General features: G+C 35.0%; 2 protein-coding genes across 3 annotated transcripts in view; one reads left to right on the top strand and one right to left on the bottom strand.

The window, feature by feature from the left end:
• Positions 1-22,500, top strand: part of LOC144975323 (protein MON2 homolog) — a 497,118-nt gene that overhangs the window by 121,242 nt on the left and 353,376 nt on the right. The window lies entirely within an intron of this gene.
• LOC144975322 (G-protein coupled receptor dmsr-1-like) overlaps positions 17,486-22,500 on the bottom strand; it is a 28,602-nt gene continuing 23,587 nt past the window's right edge. For both annotated transcript variants that reach the window (XM_078919291.1, XM_078919292.1), the window contains exon 5: positions 17,486-19,063. In XM_078919291.1, the coding sequence (XP_078775417.1) occupies positions 18,214-19,063 (850 nt within the window). In that variant the 3' untranslated portion in view covers positions 17,486-18,213. The remainder of the gene's footprint in view (positions 19,064-22,500) is intronic.

The raw sequence follows: 22,500 nt of genomic DNA, 5'->3' as shown, positions 1-22,500 counted from the left end.
TGCCAAATTGTATCGGAACAATTTGCCAAATAAGTCGTAGAAAAATGCCAAATGGTCTGAAAAAAAGAATCCAAAAGAGGCATCGATCACATTTTCCCTTAAAATGCACAGAAAAGAATAAATAAAGCTTTCCCCTCCTATCAATCAGTCATGAAAAGTCGACATTGTTTAGGGGTGAAAATTTGTAAAGGCTGTACCATTCTTATGTATTTGTCTATTAAATAAGCACAATCAAGTGATTAAAATAAAACGAACAATTTTGATTTCAAACTACTTTTTGAAACGCCAAATTGACTAACCCGACCTTGAAATAAGTAAAAAGAGTGGGGGGTTTTTTTCTTTGTGAAGAACGAAATTTCAATTTACTGTCCGATTTTGTAGTGTAGATAAGAGACAGCCAAACATATCTGTTATTTAAACAAACTAATGTTGTTGATGTTGTGAAAATGGTGTCAGCTTATTTTAAAACTGGAGTGAGGATTTCTTTTTATCTCAAATTAACAATCAACTGGACCTATTTTCGCCATTTAGTTTGGACTAATTTCACAGACACGAAAACGAGCTACCACCGACAAGGTGCCAGACTAGATGTCTGACGTAATTTCCGTGGGAATTGAGTGGAGACTCCCTTCCCGATTTCATTTTTTACTGTCTCACCTAAAGAAAAATGAAGCCAGGGTTCACTAAATTCTTTCTCAACGAGACCGGATGGAACGGGACATGCTGCAACAGTCTTTAATTTTCCGGGACAATTACTCGGAAATAATCCCGACCCAATCTCTAATACCGATTTTTTTTTCTCTTATTTTTCAATCCAATGTGTAATAAGGCGCTGATTAAAAACTTAAAAAAACATTATTCAGAATTAATCATTAGCTTTGACGAGATGAATTAAAATACGGGTGTAGTTGTTTTCCCACGTCCGAGAGATCAAAGGTACAAATCAGATGGGATCAAGATTGACAATTTCCCGATTTTTATCATTTGTGTTCACGACCAGGCTTATGTTTAGAACATCAAAAAGGAGACTTTGGTAAATAATTGTGGTTTAATACATCAACGATGATTTTAAATTTATATCTTATTTTTAACCTCTTTTTCTTCTTTTTCTCCATTTCCTTGCTTATTTACATCTTCTTTCTTTCGTTCTCTTCCTCCTCCTTTTCCTTTTTCTATCGACTTTATGGTCTTGTGGAATGACACTCGCCTTCGGATCGGCAAAACTCTGATTCTAGTCCCGCTGTTTTTGGGCAAAGTTGAGTTATTTCAACCACCATTTTCTGACTGTACTCATAATATGTAAAACAATTACTTGGCCGGAAGCAACGTTGTTTCTGTTGAAAATCGTACCTTACATGTCTCGTCCTACATGTTTTGCTGTTGGCTTTGGCTTGTAATAGCGCTTTGAGCACTTTGAGGCTCATAGCTCAGTCTTACAACCCAAGCCAATCTTTAAAAATACATTCCTCCTCCTCTACATCCGTATCCTTCAAAAGACTTCAAAATCAGACGATAGGTGCTATAATTATTTTTGATTATATTTGTACTATAATAACAGTTCAATATCATAAACACAACTCATCTTGACTTTCATCTTATGTACAACTCAGAGCTTGTTGTCAATTTAAGACTTACCTACCGTCTCGTTGCTTCTGTTTACTTATCTTTCGTATCGATGAATCTTGCTGATATAAGTAATGTACAATATTATATCAAGCAAACATTCTGTGTGTTTCCCAATTCTCTGAGATATTTTTTTCTAAAATAAAAATAAAAAACATAGATAAAACATGTTCGTCTTTTTGGCTTTTAAAAAAAGAAATCGAAAGATTAAGATTATTCCTCAACTTGTCATCAGATGACCCCTCTTTATCTTAAGATGATCCCCTCCCCCCAACTTTTCATCAGATGACTGTCCAATTTATCTTAAGATGATCCCCTCAACTTGTCATCAGATGACCTCTTAGCTTGCCATAAGACGATCTCTCTCTCTCTCTCTCCCTCTCTCTCTCTCTCTCTCTCTCTCTCTCTCTCTCTCTCTCTCTCTCTGTCTCTCTCTCTCTGTCTCTCTCTCTCATCTTGTCATATAACTCTTTTACCTGAGATTTCAGAAAATTCATAGGTTTAAATTTATAATAAGTTATGGTGTCGTTTTAATTCATCGAGTTTCAAAGTAGATCTGTCTTTCTGTCCAAAATGAGGGAAAGCTGTTTCGTCAGAGCCAGGGCAGTATTTCTTGTACTTCTTTATTAAATAACGTCCTTCACTGCGGTCTTCATCGGACGTGATCATAATCACACAGATAGTCTTTCTGACACTTGGTTTGTCCAAGTTCATCCATTCAATTCTCACGTAGATAGATACTTGTATGTATTTTCTTGTGTGTTCTTCTTACTCTATCACAAGTCGGAATAATAATTAAGAATAGCGACACAGACGACACCTAAGCTAAAAATACGTACGTCCTTATATATGGGAATTGGAATCCTATCAGAAATAGCAAAGAGCACACTCACACACTGATCTGACCCCAGGAATTACATTGAGGGAGATCATGAGAGCATAATTATTGACATGACACAATGTGTTACTTACGGGGGCTTTCAGCCAAATCGTTCTGTTGCAAAGACTGTGACAAGTCTATGTCATATCGCCTCGAAATGGTATTAGATAAAGAAACAAACAAATAAATAGATAAATATATAAATAAATAAATGAATGAATGATTGAATGACTGAATGAATGAATGAATAAATGAATGAATATATATATATATATATATATATATATATATATATATATATATATATATATATATATATATATATATATATATGACCGTTTATATTGCGCATTTCCATGAAGTTAACACGCTCAATGGGGTCCACAATATTTCATTTATTCCCTAAGCAGGCGATAATATGGGACTTTCTCTTCCCTTCTTCTTTATCCTTGCTCTCTCTCTATTTGCCCCCCTTATTCTCTCTCTCTCTCTCTCTCTCTTTCTCTCTCTCTCTCTCTCTCTCTCTCTCTCTCTCTCTCTCTCTCTCTCCTTCCTTTTCTCTCCTTGCGGCTTTGTGATCTTGTTGTATGAAACAATGAATCCTTGGTTTAAAAATTTCATACGCAGGGGTTGAAGAATCTTGTTACTGCACGTACCCCTTCAATGGCCTCACTTAGATTATTTCTTATTCAAATGTTTTGCGTTGTTACAATGGTCGGGTCTCGAATATATGTATCGATTTAAGGAATTAACATCTTGGTTACATATGCGTCAAAATCGACGTGTACTTAAGTGCAGATCTAATAACCCTATTCATGATTGCCTCATTGTTGTCATGGAAATTTCGAAAAAAAAAAACAAAAAAAAAAAAAACGACGCAAAATATTGTCCATTACAACAATATTAAACTAGGACCATAAGTGGGTTCGGATGTCAGACCTGTATATATGTTCACGTCGATCGAAATCTATTAATGTAAAAATCTATGATTGCATGGAGAAATCTTGAGCTCTTTCACGTTTGGTTGTTTGTTGTTTGTTTTGTTTTGTTCTTTTTTTTAAACAAAGGATAAAAGGGATGCTTCAGAATATTTTTGCTATTACGCTTTTTAAAAAAAATTGAGTGTTCCCCAAAACCAAAGAGGTAATATAATATTATACGATTCTTACACTCATGCTTTTTTCTTTTTCTTTTTGGAATTCCAGACGTAGATATTTCCAATCGCTGCACAAGGTTACGAGCGCGAGTTGAGAACAAAGTTCGCAAAAAAAATAATAAAAAAATTAAAAAAACAAACAAACCAAGAGTGGAAGAAATCCTTTCTTTAACCCCTCAATCTATTCCGATTTCTTCATCTTTGAATAAAAGACATGTTCAAAAACATTTAGATTAATGATACTTCTTTTTTAAGTGCCTACATTTTTTTAGTGAAATTTAACACGTTACAAATTATTATTCTAAACTTTATTACACATCGCTATTATAGAAGGAACGAAATTGATGTCACACAGCTCTTTGTTGTTATTTTAAGTCAGCCATTGTTATGAGAAGTTCTCACTAAATTGTATTAATCAGACATAATAATGATAATAAACGTTTAAAGTTACACACATTTTTGTGTGTTTGTAAGTTATATTCGGCTGGTGAATGATGTGAGTTTTTTAATTAAACGCAAAGCATCGATTTACGGCGAGGGGAATAATAAATAATTGTTTTTTCCCTTTAACTCCTAAGGTTGACACAGTGGATCACATTGATTAATAAACGTTCCTAATTATGGTCATTGTTCATAATGCTCTGTCAACCCATTTTACTGTAGTACTCTCAAGTGACAAGTAGGAGGAATATACTATTTTTATCGCTCTCCCCCCCCCCTCTCTCTCTCTCTCTCTCTCTCTCTCTCTCTCTCTCTCTCTCTCTCTCTCTCTCTCTCTCTCTGTTTGAGAAAGAACAATATAATATTGACCGACTTTGCTTTTGATTCAACTATAATTCTCACTAGTCGGTGAATGGCATAGGAATGACAACACAATGGTGCCCTATTCTAGTAAAAAAAAAACACACACACAAAAAATCCAGGTATTTATAACATTTTGATAGATTGATAATATTTGAAGGACGAGTTTTCTGGCTACAGTTATAAATACCTGTTTTGTTTTTTTCTCGAGTAGAGCAGCATTGTTCTGTCATTCCTATGCCATTTGGAATGTAGTGGATGAAAGAAAATTTGACGAGGAACAAAAGTATAGCTGTCTCGCCAAGTGGCTACTTTATATTTTTAATATAATTTCCAATGACAGTGAATTTCGGTCAATGGTGGGCGGAAATAAAAAAAACTATATAATTTCCAACGCAGGCGTTGTGTTCTTGGGGACGACATTTTACTTGATTAACAAATCGACTTGAATTTGTCATAATATGTACACGTACGTACTAGGGAAGGTTATTGTAACAGTGCAAGTACATATTACTTACAGTTGGTCATCACAGTCAGGCGACTTATACTCTATGAATCCTAAATCTTTTTCAAGTAATAACACTTTTAAAAAAATAATAGAGCATTTATATAGAAGAAGATGGCGTTGGCTGGGTCATGTGGCCAGAATGGAAAAAGGGTCACTTCCCAAGACAGCCTTGTACTGGACAGCAGATGGGAAGAGAAAGCGGGGAAGACCCAAAGAAACCTGGCGAAGGACGATGGAGAAAGAATTAAAGGAAGCAGGCCTGTCCTGGAATACAGCCACCGCAAAAGCAGCCGATCGCAAAAAATGGAGATGTCTGGTGGATGCCCTATGTGCCTCAAGGCCCGAAGAGGATTAAGTAAGTAAGCAATATCCACTGAACGTGATCAACGCGCTTTACAAAGGTTTCCTAGCTAACAGGAACACTTGACACTAAAAGAAAATGAGCTTTTTTAAATTGCGCAATATCCACTCGCGACGTGCTCAGAGTGCTTTACAAAGGGTCCCTGACCAACAGCAACGCGTAACATTTAGAACACGACATGACGTCTGTTAGGCGATATTACAAATTTTTTTTTTCAACTGAGACAATACCGTTAACGGCCAGGTACTCATTACATCTGATTACGGTGAGAGAATGTGAGTAAAGAGCCTTTTTCCAAGAACTCAACTATTATGCGCCGATCGAACCCAGGACTTTCCGATCCGAAAACGAGTGTCAAACATAGCCGCACCGAGGACGAGACATATCGCACGTTCGCCTGTTAGGCGATATTTCAATATGCCGCTGGCGGGGAAGGACTGACTGTTTGTTTTTGTTTTTAAGGGTTTTACGGCGCTTGCAACACATTTAGGTTATATCAGCGCCAGTAAAAAGGAAGAAAATGGGATAGTCGAAAGTTCTAGAATTACAATTAAAGCACCCAAGAGAGAGTAAGACAAAGGGGAATTGGGAACAAATAGGGATCAGATGTAGATTCCAAGAGCATACCATCAATGTACTTAGCTTGAGATCACCTATAAGTCTCATCCGGACACAAGCACAAAACCCAACAAGGAGGAATACACTCAAATGCCTACATTATACATTAAAAAATAAATATAATAATACATAACAGAGAGATGATTTACAATGAAAAAAATATCATCTCTCAAAACAATAACTATGCATTTGACTGTTTCCCTCCCAGCCAGGACTCGGGCCAGGGCCAGGACAAAACCAAGTAATCTCATTCCAAGACAGAAAGCATGTTGGAAAACAGATATAAGGGGATAGAAGACACAGTATGTACCCCCCTGCCCGCTATGGGAGGTCAGGATCCCCACCCAGAAGGACTGACTGAAAAAGCGTATAAGACCGGGGTGATTCAGACGCAAATGAGTGTGTGTGTGTGTGTGTGTGTGCGCGCGCGCGTGCGTGTGTTTGTTTGTATTTATATATAAAAATATATATTGCAGTCCAAATTATGAAACTTGGGTTTATTTTTTTTAAAAAGACTATAATATGGACATCGCTTTTTTAAATGACAAAAACTAAAATCTGTCAGCTCAAGTCATTTCTACTTTAAAACTACTGTTTGTTTTTTACACCCGATTCAGTCGGCATAATATATTACCCGTCATCTCAAAATGGTATTATGTCGGGACGAATTGAACCCCGAAAAGAATACTTAGAATTGAAATGATAAGAAAGACGAAATTTGAGTGTTTTCCATAATAAGAAATTGCAGTAACTCTCATCCAACATACAGAAAGTGAAATATCCCCAAGTTTCATGTTATTTGTGGCTCTAAACCACAGAAGTCTACCGTAACACTATATAGTAGAACTCTGTGCTCTAAACTCAATCTCCTGTACCCGATTCACCCTGACGTAATACTGATTTGAGGTGATGGGTTACATTTCTTTTTGAGATGATATAGGTCGAACTTATTTATTATCAAGAGCATGGTCCAACTGTAGAATTTTTGTTTTTAAAAGATGTTTTGTGAATAAGCTTAAATATTTATTTGTAAAATAAATCAAGAACCAGAACAAAACGAATGCGAGTGTTAGCCATGAGTGTCAAATTGGTGGGTTGTAGTATTAACCGGTGCAGACCAACTAGCCAATCCTGTCTTACAGATCGATATTGTCTTATTACCTTCATTATAGTGAACGGAATGAAACAAGAAGAGAGGAAGGTGATGGTATGGTGATGGTGGTAGTGGTGGTGGTGGTGGTGGTGGTGGTGGATTGGTCGGGGACTAGGGAGACAGACAGGAGACACAATATTATCCCCGGCAGGATATTGCACCTCTTTGGATGTGAACAGGGTCAGAGATTGGCGTTGAATGTCTTACTAAGTGCTCTGTTTCTGGGTGTTGACGACTGGGTAGAACATCCTATTAACCATGATTAAAAGACGTTTAAAAAAAAAACAAAAAAAAACAACTTACATCTGGCTTGAATCTGTCTAAAAGTATTGACTAAAGAAAAAATAAATGAAGAACAGAATAGTTGATACGAAATTGTACGAGCTCAAAACCCTTATTCAGGCAACAAAGTAAACAAATGAAACTATTATACATCTATGACGCTCTTTCTTAGAAGCCGCCGCCTTCGTATTTCTTGAAGGAATTGAGATGATCCATCAAATAATAAATTAATGTTTTATTTCAACCAGAACCTCGATTCTGTCCAAGTGTGCAAATTATGGGTTAATAATCATATTGAATAACATCGCTGAAGCGGGGCTTGGCTCCCGAGACATTCAGTGTTATATCTTAACAACTCGGCCCCCCTCACAGGTAAGAAGACTTCATTAGAGTCCAAAAAGAAGGGAGTCACGTCAAGTCAAAGGTGTACTCACATTTATTGACTACTTTCATACAGTCCAGAGCTTCTTCCAGCAGAATTGTAATAACTGACGGTTCTATTCCAGTATTTATTTTATGTCCAGGTGAAACGGATGCTGATATTGAATTTAGAATGTTTGAATGCCTACTGGTAACTCGGTTAAACCGTTTATTCCACGATAGGATTAAAACATGACGACGATGTGAACGTAAATAGTATGTATGGTGGGTGTCAAATATTTCCATATATAAAGGAATACAATGTCTGACGTACAATGATAAAATACGCCATGATTAGAAAATGGGGTCTTACTAATTGCCGTCCGGAGCCGTCCGGAGGTCATTTAAAGCATTCTCAAGCCATCCGGAGGCCCTCAGACCTGTACGAACCTTTCCAGAAGTCCTACGCCTCTGACCCTGTTCACATCCAAAGAGGTGCAATATCCTGCCGGGGATAATATTGTGTCTCCTGTCTGTCTCCCTCCCTTATTCAAATTACGCCGGACGGCTCCGGACGGCAATTAGTAGGACCGAGAAAATGTACTGGATGGATTTTAAACATTCAAAAAGTATCTAGCCGAAAATTCAAGAAATTCGCCATAAAATTAAAATATCTACTATTATCGTGGAATTCTTCATTCGCCCTCTTTCACTTTTTTTAATTTTCTGATGACCCTGCCCCCTTAAATTTGATTTCATTGATCCATTATTAAAAGACTTAATGCCAAGTTATAGGTTATTTCAAACCTTTGATATACTATTATGCAGCGTTGTGATCTTGTGGTATGACACTCGGCTTAGGATCGGAAGGGCCTTGGTTCGAGTCCCGCTTTGAGTGGCGCATAATTGAGTCCTTGGAAAAAGCTATTTACTCTAATTTTCTCGCCGTACTCAGGTGTAAAACGAACAGTAACTGGTCGTTAAAGGCGTTGTCTCTGTCCGTTTAAAACAAAATGTAATTTCGCCTATCAGGCATCCTACTGTAACATATTTAATTTAGTGTTGCTGTTTGCTAGGGGTCTCTTGTAAAGCGCTCGGACCACGTTTAGTGGACATTGCCTGATATAAAATGCTCAAGTATTTTTAGTGATGATATGAAGTAATCGTTATGTTCAAGTTTTCAAAGACAAGTTGAGCAATCCAATCAGTTTTCACAATTCATCAGTTTCTATCTCTCTCTCTCTCTTTACTCTCTCTCTCTCTCTTTACTCTCTCTCTCTATCTCTCTCTCTCTCTCTCTCTCTCCCCTCTCCCTCTCTCTCTCTATTAGTATTATTATTATTATTATTATTATTATTATTATTATTATTATTAGTAGTAGTAGTAGTAGTAGTAGTAGTAGTAGTAGTAGTAGTAGTAGTAGTAGGAGTAGTAGTAGTAGTAGTAGTAGTAGTAGTAGTAGTAGTAGTAGTAGTAGTAGTAGTAGTAGTAGTAGAAGTGGTAGTAGTAGTGGTAGTAGTAGTAGTAGTAGTAGTAGTAGTAGTCGTCGTCGTCGTCGTCGTAGTAGTAGTAGTAGTAGTAGTAGTAGTAGTAGTAGTAGTAGTAGTAGTAGTAGTAGTAGTAGTAGTAGTAATAGCAGTAGTTATGGTTAATACAGTTTAGTGAGAATTACTCATAAATGTGGATGGCAAAAAAAACAAACAAAAAAAAAACAATACCAAAGACCTGAGTGACGTCATCTTCATTCAATAATAGCCGCTCGTCTTCCTCCTCTGCACACAACCTTCTTAAACTCGAAAAAGACGAAACAACCCCCCCCCCCCCCCCCCCCACAACCCACCCAAAAAAACCTCCCACAGAAACACCCCAAAACATTGTTGAATCACAATGAAGTTAAATCAATAATCCATTGACAGATTGAGGTAATTATATTTTTCTTTATGATCCCCACCCCCTTCTCAGTAATAATATAACTGAAATTATGGTGTTCCCAGTTAAGATTTCGATTTTTTGAAGTAGTGATGACGCAATTTTCATTCTTTACTCGTTCTTCAGCCGGCTTTTCCCAGATCTTTTCTGCCGATATAGTAGCATGTGACACTTTTCTATATTTATTCATTCTAGTAATCAGTGTCAATATTTATTTAAAATCCGATAACGTTCAAAAGCCGTCTTAATTCGTCATTGGTACAGTCTTTGTGACGCGTCCGTACGTACGTACCTACGTACGTATGTCCGTATGTATGTACATACATACTTACATACATACATCCATACATACATACATACATACATACATACATACATACATACATACATACATACATACATACATACATACATGCAACATTTGGTGACGATTGATCATGTGGTTTCGGAGCTTTAGTGTAACCAAAAAAATCTAATTTGCCTAAAGTAAAATAAGATAGAGCTAAGCGTTTCACAATTTTTCTTTCCTGATGGACATCGTAAATCTAGGATGATAATATAGGCGTTAAGCGATTATGAAAAATATAATACAAACTCGGATAAATTACGCGTAAAAGCCTTTTTCCAGCAGCTCACGACCAAGACGCCTGGTCCAAGGTACGAACTAGAGGACTGCTATAAATTATATCTTCGCTTGCATCTATCTATCTGTCTATCTATCTATCTATATATCTATCTATCTATCTATCTATCTATCTATCTATCTATCTATCTATCTATCTATCTAGCTATCTTTCTATCTATTTATCTATCTATCTATCAATTTATCTATCTATCTATTTGTCGGTTTGTCTGCCTGAGCTGTCTGCCCAACTGACTGCCCACTTGCCTGCTTGCCTGTCTGTCTTTTCGTATGCCTAATTAAAAAGAGAAAAAGAAAAGGCCAAACATAGATGGACTTGGACGCAGATTGAGAGAAAAACTAAAAAAACCCAACCCGATTCATGTTTTTCTTCCGTCTTTTATTCATGATTAATTATGCTGTTATTTGTACACACAGTGTATGGAAATACAGACACATACCACCAGTTAGTTTTGTACACATTATGCGTGGCAACACACATACAAAAAGACACACCCAACAGATACTAGTTTACACAGTGTTTGTGAAAACACAGAGAGGCAAACTAACATTTAATTGTACACACTGTCTATTGAAACACATACACACACACACAAACACACACACACACATACAAATAGGAACTTAAACACACACACACACAAAGACAAATCACACACACACACACACAAAGACACACACAAGAACGAGATATAAACAAGCAAACAGTACAATGAATGTTATGCTAGTTTCAATTGAATTAATATCACATCTTAGTTATAAGTGAAAACACGATTTACCGTTTTGTAAACGACAGAAAACAGAATGCAATTTATGATGACATTTCATTAATTTAAAATCATTGAACACAGTTACAATTAACATGATCATGGAGAATTGGCACGCACATTATACTGTGTTTCAAATTATAACATCGCTATATACAAATTTATCACAATGGCCATGATATATAGAGAGTGAATAACAATAATGTTTTACATACTGCCCCAAAATAGTATTGTGCCAAGGTGTGTTAAATATCAAACATTGAATTAATAGTAAATCAAAATACAAAAAAAAAAGCCCAATAATAATAATAATAATAATAATAATAATAATAATAATAATAATAATAATAATAATAATAATAATAATACTATATGATGATGATGATGATGATGATGATGATGATGATGATGATGATGTTGATGGTGATGATAAGAGAACACCCCCCCCCCCAAAAAAAAAGAAGATTAAATCCAAAAAAAAAAAAAAAAACAATAAAAAAATAACCTCTCTCCCTCCCCCCGCCCCCCCCCCCCCCCCCCCCCGCCCCCGAAAAAAGGGAAAAAACAAAACAAAAACCAAGTAACTTGGCATATTATTTTCAAATTGTAGCAAATGGATACATTTCTTACAGTGACAAAAACAGAAATCTCACACTTCTGGTCATTATAAATTTCCATCACTTTTTTTTTGTTTTTTTTTTTTTTTTGAAAAGCATCGATTTCACCCTGACACAATGCTGTTTTGGGTCAATAGGTTACACATGATACATTCTATCACAATGCTGTTTCTGTACAATTATTCTTTTCCATTGTGAGACGTTGTTTTAAGGATGCAGCTCCAGGCTAATGTAAATTATTACAAGATAAGAAAACAGCTTTTTAACCCCCCCCCCCCCCCCAAAAGAAAATAACAAAAAAAAAATAAACAACAAAAAAACAAAACAAAACAAAGAAAACAAAACAAAAAGAACATACAGGAATTTTAAAGACAAACATCAAGTACAAAACCTAAACAAATCAGCTTTGTCTTCTTTATTTAAAATCAACCGCGCATAAATTATTGTTAAATTGCTCCCACCAGAGAAAAGAAAGAAAACAAAAACAAAACAAAATTAAACATTCAAAGATATAACCAATCACATAAAAAAGCCCCGAGAACAAAACATTAAAACAACTAAATAAAAATCCCAAACGATTTCGGCCTTTACCGCATTACAGCTATAATAAAGGCTGTTCTGCTTGATACAAACTGCCAAACACAATCACGCGTGGATGGAAAGGGTTAGCATAGAATAATGCATTCTTATATTTTTCTCCGCCAAAAACATTCTCACCAATCCATTTCTCTCTCTCTCTCTCTCTCTCTCTCTCTCTCTCTCTCTCTCTCTCTCTCTCTCTCTCTCTCTCTCTCTCTCTCTCTCTCTCCCTCTCTCTCTCTCTCTCTATATATATATATATATATATATATATCTTCTCCTCCCTCCCTCCCTCCTCTCTCTCTCTCTCTCTCTCTCTCTCTCTCTCTCTCCCTCTCTCTCTCTCTCTATATATATATATATATATATATATCTTCTCTCCCTCCCTCTCTCTCTCTCTCTCTCTCTCTATATATATATATATATATATATATATATATATATATATATATATAATATATATATATATATATATATATATATAATATATATATATATATATATAATATATATATATATATATATATATATATATATATATATATATATATATAAATGGGATCACTCACTTATATATGTTGCCAAAACATATGTTTCTGTGGCTTTCATCCACGTCTTCAGTCGGCATATTGTCCGCAGAATAATTTTATATTACCTCTAACCATCATTATCGAGCACTTTCGTGCCTACGAGTACCCACCAACACTCATTACACACACACACACACACACACACTTCACTTATTTAATATTGAAACCCATAGAAACAAGTCAATACATATTCTACACTTGATAGAATCAGATTGTTTTACTTCGTAATGAGAATAAATGTAATAAATTGTATAACTAAGTTTTAGGTGACATGTTTAGTAATATATAACAATCTGCGTAACAATGAAATCCAACTTTGAAGGTGATATATATATATATATATATATATATATATATATATATATATATATATATATATATATATATTTATATATATATATATATATATATATATATATATATATATATATATATATATATAATATATATTTATATATAATTAATTATCACCCAAAGTGTCCTTGCCACTAAAACGGAATAGGCGCTGATGTTGCTCAGATGATTATTCGGGGAAGCGCCGTTGTTGTTAAGCTTATTAAATTTAACGGTCAAAGCTCTTCAGCCTTAGTATGAAAAACAAAACGCATTTTTTAAATTTTGGACATAATACTCGTTCTACTATTATCAATCGATTGAAATAACACTCATCTTATCAAAAAAATATCTCAAACCTGGGACTTCAAATAAGACTTTAGTTTAGTCTTCGTTTATAGAGTATTTGACAAGATGGGGGCCATTTTAATCGATTGATCTTTTGAAGGCCGAGTTTCATGGCCAAACATTATAGAAACAGGTTTGTTTGTTTCTTTTTTGTTTTGTTTTCATAATGCGCCAGTGTCGTAAAAGCTTCTATCAATATTGATAATGATAACATTGAAATATACGACTCGTCGCCTGCAACCGGTATTATGTACGAGGTGATTTCAATAATGAAGATTGACTTTACCTGTAGACAGAACTATGAGACTTGGGCAACATTTACATTTGTGACCCCCCCCCCCCCCCCCCCGGCAACCTTTCACCAAAACCTCAAATTGTATCACGTGGGAGTGACGTGGATGTGATAAAGTGATATAGTGATCATCATAAATTTGACATTTTAGGTTTATGTTCTTTATGAAACTATTTTTATCATATAGTCAATAAAAGTTTGTGAACCTCACCCACATTTCCTATATTTGACTGCATCAAAGTGAAAATCTCATACACAAGTTTTCATTTATTTACTTTTGACGGTAAACTCAATTTGCAAGCTGTATATCACTCCAACATGATACCGTTTTGAGACGGTAAGTCAACTTTTATAATGAAGAGAAGAGTGTAGTTTATTTCGGTGCAAAGGTTGAAACTATTCCAATTTCTGATAATTTAGACCTGAACGTATGTTACCATTTTTCGCCAATAAACCAGATAGTTCTAGCTACGTCTTAGATTGTTGTCTTTCTCCCTTTATTTATTTTCCCTCTTTTGAACAGTATTTAACCATAATAATACGCTTCAACAGTCATGACGTCACTTCCCTCGTAATGACACGTGGTAACTTAGTAACTGGCTCTAAACTATCGAAACAATGGCGGACGCCCTTATGAAATATTTCTCCGACGAGCATAACAGCGTATCCAGAGGGGGAAAAAACAGTATAAATCTGATCATGTTTTGACTTTTACACATTCTGATCACAAGACATATGAGAAGTTCTAGCCAGCATGAAGAATAAAAAGTACCGATTTTCTTTGTTTAGAACCACGATGGCCGCCGTTGCTGGGCGACGTAACATCAGACTATTGAATCCAATTGCAGGGACATTTATGCATGGCTTCATCGCTCCTTCCGATTGCTCTATGGAGTAACGTTTCAAGCCAGTGGTCGAAGTGAATGAAATAGATAGCTCCCTCTTGCCATCTGCATGACACAGGATGAATATTATTTTGGCAGAAGTATTATTTACAGGCGGAACATAAGATGCGAGACATTGACTTTATTCTTTATGAACTTCGAAAAATAAGTAGAGGCAATTCTTTGAATTCGTCTGTAAAACCCAGACAGGATTCCATTATAAACTTCAACTCAAATTTAGATTTTGATTCATTTCTTGACAGATGGCCAGAGAATGCGATGAAGCCGAAGTGTTGAAGAACCAAATCTCGTCGCCATTCAAGCCAAATGCACTGTTCTTGGCTATTTATAAAAATAGCTATCTTGAATAATAGTGGGGCATCGAAACAGTGCGATTTTGAAAGCATGTAAAGAAGCACCTATCACATGGACATTATGTTCAGCTCCTATTAACGGCGCCAATCTTTTTAAAAGAAAATTGTAGGGCTTAAATAAATGTTCCAACAACTAGAGGTGCCTAAATGAGTCAATAAAATGGAAAGAATGATAAAGGGGAGTAAATGTGATTTTATATATATATATATATAATATATATATATATATATATATATATATATATATATATATCGTGTTTACTTGAAAAAGGCCAAAGGCCGAAACGTCGTTTGTTTTGTGTTGTTCCTTTATTTATGAGTCCCATTTACTCCCTTTATCTTTCTCTCCAAATCAATGTTCACCTGTTGGACTGTTAGCCATCCCGAACCCAAATGTGCGGCTATTTCTGTAAAGTGCATACGGCAATGAAGGGTGTACATTTTTGTAAAATGTTACTGTGAATAATGAGATAATGGAATGGCTCAGCAGTAATTGTAAACATTATATCGACTCACCCGAACATAATATCTTTATTTCTGTAATTATTTTAGCAGCTGTAGAATTATTGAAACTTTGTTGTATTAAAAACACAACATACAACCAGTATCGCCATTTTATGACGCAAAATTATGTGGATAATATCAAAAAATTATTTCTGTTTCGTTTTTTTTTAAAACAATTTTATTTTTGCCTATTGAAGAAAAATAAATAGTGAAATAAAATAAAACAAGAAAAAGAATTCATAAACTGTGGCACATCATTATCCTGAATTCAGTTTTCAGATTGGTCTGAAAAATGTGGTTGATAAATGCTCATCGATTTTAACCATCAATCCAATAATAAACAAATTTTTGTTGAAACAAGTATTATACATATTATGACAATCATCGTTTTTATACTGTGAGATAGGAATAGGAAACAGTGTGAAGTGATCCCATTTTTGATGATAGACAGCCGTAAGACATCAGTTTGACGTTAGTCAGTAATCACCTGATTTTTTTGATTTTATTTTTTGGACCACCAGACATCATTCCATTATACGAGATTCCGTCCTCCAAGAGTGAAATCATTTTCACAAACTCTTCTTGATTCTAAATGGTGAGACAGACAAAGCTTGTCGTGAGATAGGAAACGGTGTGAAATTATCCCATTTTTGATTATAGACAGCTGGCTGTAAGACATCAGTTTGATGTTATTCAGGAATCACCTGATTATTATTTTTTGTCAACTATAAGTAGACCAGCAGACATCAATCACTCCATTAGATTCCGTCCTCCAAGAATGCAAGCATTTTCACAAACTCTTCTCGATTCATAATGAATTGTCAATGAGTAGAATCTGATAGATGAGACTAAGCGTATATTGCACGTAATAATAATAATATTAATGATGATAATAATAATAATAATAATAATAATAATAATAATAATAATAATAATAATAATAATAATAATAATAATAATAATAGTAATAATAATAATAATAATAACAACAACAACAACAACAACAACAATAATAATAATAATAATAATAATAATAATAATAATAATAATAATAATAATAATAATAATAATATGTAACTATAGCAGCTGTTCTAGAGGATTGTGAGTTTCGTCACCGAAATAAATGACAATGCTTAATCTTATAAGGATGGAACTAGCGCCAGGGTATCATATTATTATATCACAAAAAGCATTAATTTTTTACGAACCTTAAAACAGTTATTGCGATAAGAAGAAAAAATGTTTTGTGCGATAATGTCCTCGTGCCGTTATTGGCAGAAGTGTAGATAGAGATAAGCTTGAACTTTGATTTCAAATTTAAATTTGTCATCACAGAAGCGTTTTGATATTGTTGTGACATGCTGAGAAAGAGAGAGAAAAAAACCCACATAACAATATAGCGTGTTCCTACGAAGCCTTCCAATCATGTTGAAATTTGAAGTTTACAATGATGATTTACCCCCCCCCCCCCCCCCCCCCAGAAAAAAAGTAAATAAAAAAATAAAAAATATTTTTAAGAACAAACAAAATTGTTTTCATTTTGATGATCTCTCTATCAGCTTGTCAGACTGAATAATTTATAATATTTTAATACCGTTTTTGCTTCGACACAACCTTTAGAATATGTAGTGATTCATGACACAATGATATATCTACGTCAATGATTATGCTACAATATTTTATGTGAGTTTTCTTTTTAATTCCTTTTACTCAATTCCGCTTTGAAACAATATTGTAGAAGTTGATCATAATTATACTTGACATGTTATATATATATATATATATATATATATATATATATATATATATATATATATATATATATATATATATATATATATATATATATATATATATATATATTAGTTAAGGGTAAGGGTATAAGTTAAGGGTGAAATGAACTTTGAAAAAATTCTAGCGCGATGAAGTTGGTGGTGATGGCAATTAGAGCAATGGCGCAATGAAACGTCTGAGACTAGTTCTAAATTAGACGCAGTTCAATCTCATTGACGTCCAATGAAAATGTTATAAAATCATTTTTACTGTTTCAACTCCAAAATACATTAAAATTAAGTTATTTTGAATGAACAAACTATGCCAGCATTCTGTTTTGAATTAAATACTGACTGATAATCACAACACTGAGTCAGGAATGGACAAGAAAAGGCTGGCTGACATAGTCTCTCAAATCTGGACAAAAGAATCTACTTTGCCGACATTTCTTTGTCGCGTTGAGAACTCATTTGGGCTCTTATTTTCATGCGAACCTCTCGCTTTTCTTTTTCACTGTATGCCATTATTTAACCCAGAGAAATTGATAAAATCCAGACAATTTATTTGTTTATATATTTATTTATTTGAATTGCTAACTTGATATTGATATATTTTTGAGTCGAAACATTGCTTTAAAAAAAGACCTTTATTTTACAATCCCAAATTTCACTCTTGTAAATCTCTATCTTCAAACCCCTTGTATCAATGATAAGTAGAATATTAATCTAATAATATTTACACTTTTTGTTGTTGTCGAACATTAAATTGTTTAAATAAATAAAACCCCAAAAATACACCAAATAATAAGATACAGTATTATATTAATTAATCATTATTGTTAGACATGTGTGGTTTCCGTTTTGACAGAACTGTACTCGTTCCCGTTTACATGGTGTTTATTGTTTTTGAACCGATGGAAGATGGATGGCATATGCTTGGCGACAAAGAGACTCTTGAACGTGTCACGGAACTGCTGGGACATGATGCAATACAGGATGAAGTTTACTGCACTGTTTATGAGCACGAGGAGATCCATTAAGTCCCCGAGATTCACGTAGACCTCTTTGAAAAATTCCTCGTCGGACACAGCGGCCCACAAAGCAATGGCGCCCTGGGGTGTTTCCGTAATGACGAAACACAGGACAATGGCCACCATCATCATTGTTGTACGGTTATGCTCGCTTGAGCCGTCGCTGTCGATCACGCGGGAGATGTTATTCAAAAGCCGCGCGCGTCTCTTCTTCGCCTTTTGCATGGCTTGGATGAGTAAACCCGAAAGAAAAGCTAGTAGGATGCAGGGGGCTATTTTCATGATGACGCCGAATATGGATTTGAGAAAAGTGCTGTACATCGGGTGGTTTGCGGAGAATTCCGATGGCATTATCCACCAGTGGCATTCTTTCCCGTCGGGCTGTGTTTGGTTCATGTATTTGACCTGGTATAAGAAGAAGTGTGGCGTGTAGAAGAGGATCGCCACCCCAGTGACGACGCAAACGGTGATCTGGGCTCTTGCCATGCTGCACCATTTTGGAGCGATCTGATGTCGGCAGACGAATATGTATCGAAAGACGGCTAGAGCCACGGTGAGCCACAAAGCCACGAAGTGGCACATTTGAATGAAGAGGTTGTGGAAAAAGATGAAGTAGATCCAGGCTTTGGGATGGGGGTTGAAACGCATACAGAGGGGTCTGTGTGGTCGTCCGGTTGGTTGGTTTGATGTTTGTGGAGCGTTATTCCGTTGAGGGATTGGGGAAGGGACAGGAAAAAGAATTTGATTGATGTACGTTATTTTAGTGATGTTTTTCATTCGTGTAAACGATGATGATGATGATGATGATGATGATGATGATGATGATGATGATGATGTTGATGATGATGATGATGATGATGATGATGATGATGATGATGAATGGTGTGATAATACAAAACGATTACGATGACGACGACAGCGGGGATAATGATAATCAATTTTCACCCTACTTCAGTTTAAAGATGAATCATATTCGGAGTCTATGTACAACAGTAAGATGGGACATTGAAAGCAATCATAAAAGCCAAGTAAAGGAAACCGTATTAGAGTTCCTCTTATTTAGAATCCCGCGCCATCAACTTGACGTCATCCGATACTGGAATTCGGTCGATTTTTAACCAATCAGATCGCTCTTGAATTTTGGAGATTAATAAATGCTTAAACAGTGGGCTGTAACTGTGATCGCTTGTTTACATTTGGGAGTTACTTATTTATCTAGTTATTTATTAATGTATTATTATTTTAATTTGTTTTTTCTTTACCTCTCTCTCTCTCTCTCTCTCTCTCTCTCTCTCTCTATATATATATATATATATATATATATATAATATATATATATATATATATATATATATATATATATATTGGTACTTCTGATATGCCTTTAAAATCGTGTGAGTGAATACCATTTCCAATGAAATCGATGCTCATTGTTGCAGTGAAAAAAAAATCCTTGCTTGTTTTAAAAACAAAACGATTCTTTGTTTGATGTTTTATTAAACTATTAGAGTTTATAGTGTTCTTGTCCAATCTTCTTGGAGACCGATAAATGTAATAGTCATCCTTATATTTAAGGAAACCTGAGTATAAAATTATTGTAGAAACGGGCGTTAAAACGCTATGAATTTGAACATATATTTTGTTCGTTTGTGTGACCATGTATGTGTGTGTGTGTGTGTGTGTGTGAATGTGTGTGTGTTTGTGGAAGGGGTGGGGGGGGGGGCGGTGAGTATTTTCTCGTCTCCATGTTATCTCGCTACGTATTGTCACTAAGTGGTCAGAAATGAATATAGTAGATAATACTCCTCGTATTTCTCCTTGACTTATTTTCAAAAGCCAGAACAATCATTGTATTTTTTGCCTTCAGTTTGAGACCTCAAGTGAGTCATGTAGCTCCTGTCCCACAACGTAAATTGCATCAACATTTAAAGAAAAGCTTTGAAAACTAGACAAGTCAGTAAACATAATATCTTCTGAAAAACTAGGTCTAAATGTCGCAAGAAAAAGGTAAGTCTGTGCTTTTTAAAGCTGACAGCTGGTTTTTTTTTACACGCTTGTCAAATCAAACGTTTTAACATTTATTCGAGACAAGTTCTTTGGACCTATAAAGAAAATAAGGACATTTATTTTTTAGAAAAGAATAGAAAGAAAGATTGAAAGGGAGAATGCATGATAAAAAGAAAGAAAGGAAGGAAAAGAAAGGATGAATTCTCGAAGTGTTAAAATAATAGTCTCGAGGCAGGTTGTAATAAATGAAACGTAACAAACGCATTTTTCACGTCGTCTAGAGCAAATGGTCGTCTGTCCCACAAGCTGACATTTTAAAATGGATATATTAGTAGTAGGAAAGATTGTGAGTATTCGATGTTCTTTTTGATTTATTTTTATATATATATATCTTTTTCTTACACCGTTGACGCGTTCTCTAGACCCTCCCAATGGGCCAATAGGTCTTCGTTAAAATGGGTTTTGTTTTAACGTTTTCTCACCCGTATGATTGAAACAAAGTGGCAATCTCTGATCGCTTCAGGTTGAAACATTTATTTTGTCAGATTTCTTTACTCACTTGTATTTTTTTCTTTGACTTTCTACTGTCGATCGATCAAAAAAAAAAAACAAAAAAAAACAATAAACCTCTGCTTGTTTTTGTTCGTTTTGTTTTGTTATGTTTTTTTTTTTTTTGTTTGTTTTTTTTTTGTTTTTCAGTCTTTAAAGAATTGTTAGATTGGAGACTTAAAAAAAATTAAATCCATTTGTCAACTCATTTGTTCATCTATATCAGCCCTTTCTATCTTTCTTCATCTCTCTCTCTCTCTCTCTCTCTCTTCTCTCTCTCTCTCTCTCTCTCTCTCTCTCTCTCTCTCTCTCTCTCTCTCTCTCTCTCCCTCTCCTCTCTCTCTCTCTCTCTCCTCTCTCTCTCTCTCTCTCCCTCTCTCTCTCTCTCTCTCTCTCCCTCTCTCTCTCTCTCTCTCTCTCTCTCTCTCTCTCTCTCTATCTATCTATCTATATCTATCTATCTACCTATCTATCTATATATCTATCTATCTATCTCTATCTATCTATCTATCTATCTATCTATCTATCTATCTATCTATCTATCTATCTATCTATCTATCTATCTATCTATCTATCTATTTATCTATCTATTTATCTATCTATCTCTCTCACACACACACGCACACACACACACACACGCATACACACACTTGTCCCTCGAAGCTATTTCCTGCATCGAAGCTCGTTTAAAACCATTTTATCCCCTTTTCTCAATAAAGATCGCTCCGCCTGGAGTGAGTGATGTGTGTCGCCACACACCTCAACAACAAAGGCTGGCATTCACACCCTTACTAGTACGACGTGCCATAATCAATTCAATTCAATCCACTCCATCTCTCATCGAAGTAATAATAATAATCATAATCATAACATAACTCTCCTGGGTTTCAAGGCCATTCATAGGCTATGATTAAAACGGTTTCGTAACAAATGCCCGTTATAATCCAATCTTATAGTCATCATTCCTTTAACTCACTCAAACCTAGAGATTTTTGCTACTTTTCAAAATTGGAGAAAATTGTATTAAAAATGAGTATGTCCATAGATAGTTCTCTTCAACTACCATTAACATGTAAAATCTAAAAACATAAGCTTTGATATTCCGTCTATAATTTGTCTCAGAAAAATGTAATAAATAGGCATGGGGTATAAGTAACCCCGGGAAAACTACGGATATAGTCGGTGTTAGGGTTGACTGAGTTAACCAGTTAACTGCCGTTGTCTGGAAAGACACGTATTTTTTTTTTTTAATTGGCCAGAAAATTTGTCATTCAAATATTTTTGGATTTAAATGACACATCTCGTCAAAAAAACAAAAAAAAAAAAAAAAAAACAAAGAAAAAAAATCCCAAAAAAACATCTCACCATGACCAGGTTTCAGAGTTTTTGCCAAGATTATCGTCATTTATATCGATTGATATTAATTTGAAGGAAGAGTTTCCTGGACAAACGTTTGAATACTTGTTTTTTTCCACAGTACGACGGTTTTTTGATTAGGTACAACTCTGCCGAACTCTGGACAAACCCATATATTTTTAA

This window comes from Berghia stephanieae, chromosome 6 (assembly GCF_034508935.2).
Source record: "Berghia stephanieae isolate SIO BIC M18660-M18661 chromosome 6, UCSD_Bste_1.3, whole genome shotgun sequence".
Lineage (NCBI taxonomy): Eukaryota > Metazoa > Mollusca > Gastropoda > Nudibranchia > Aeolidiidae > Berghia > Berghia stephanieae.
The sequence above is the reverse complement of the archived record's forward strand: the minus strand, read 5'-3'. Positions and strand labels throughout refer to the sequence as shown.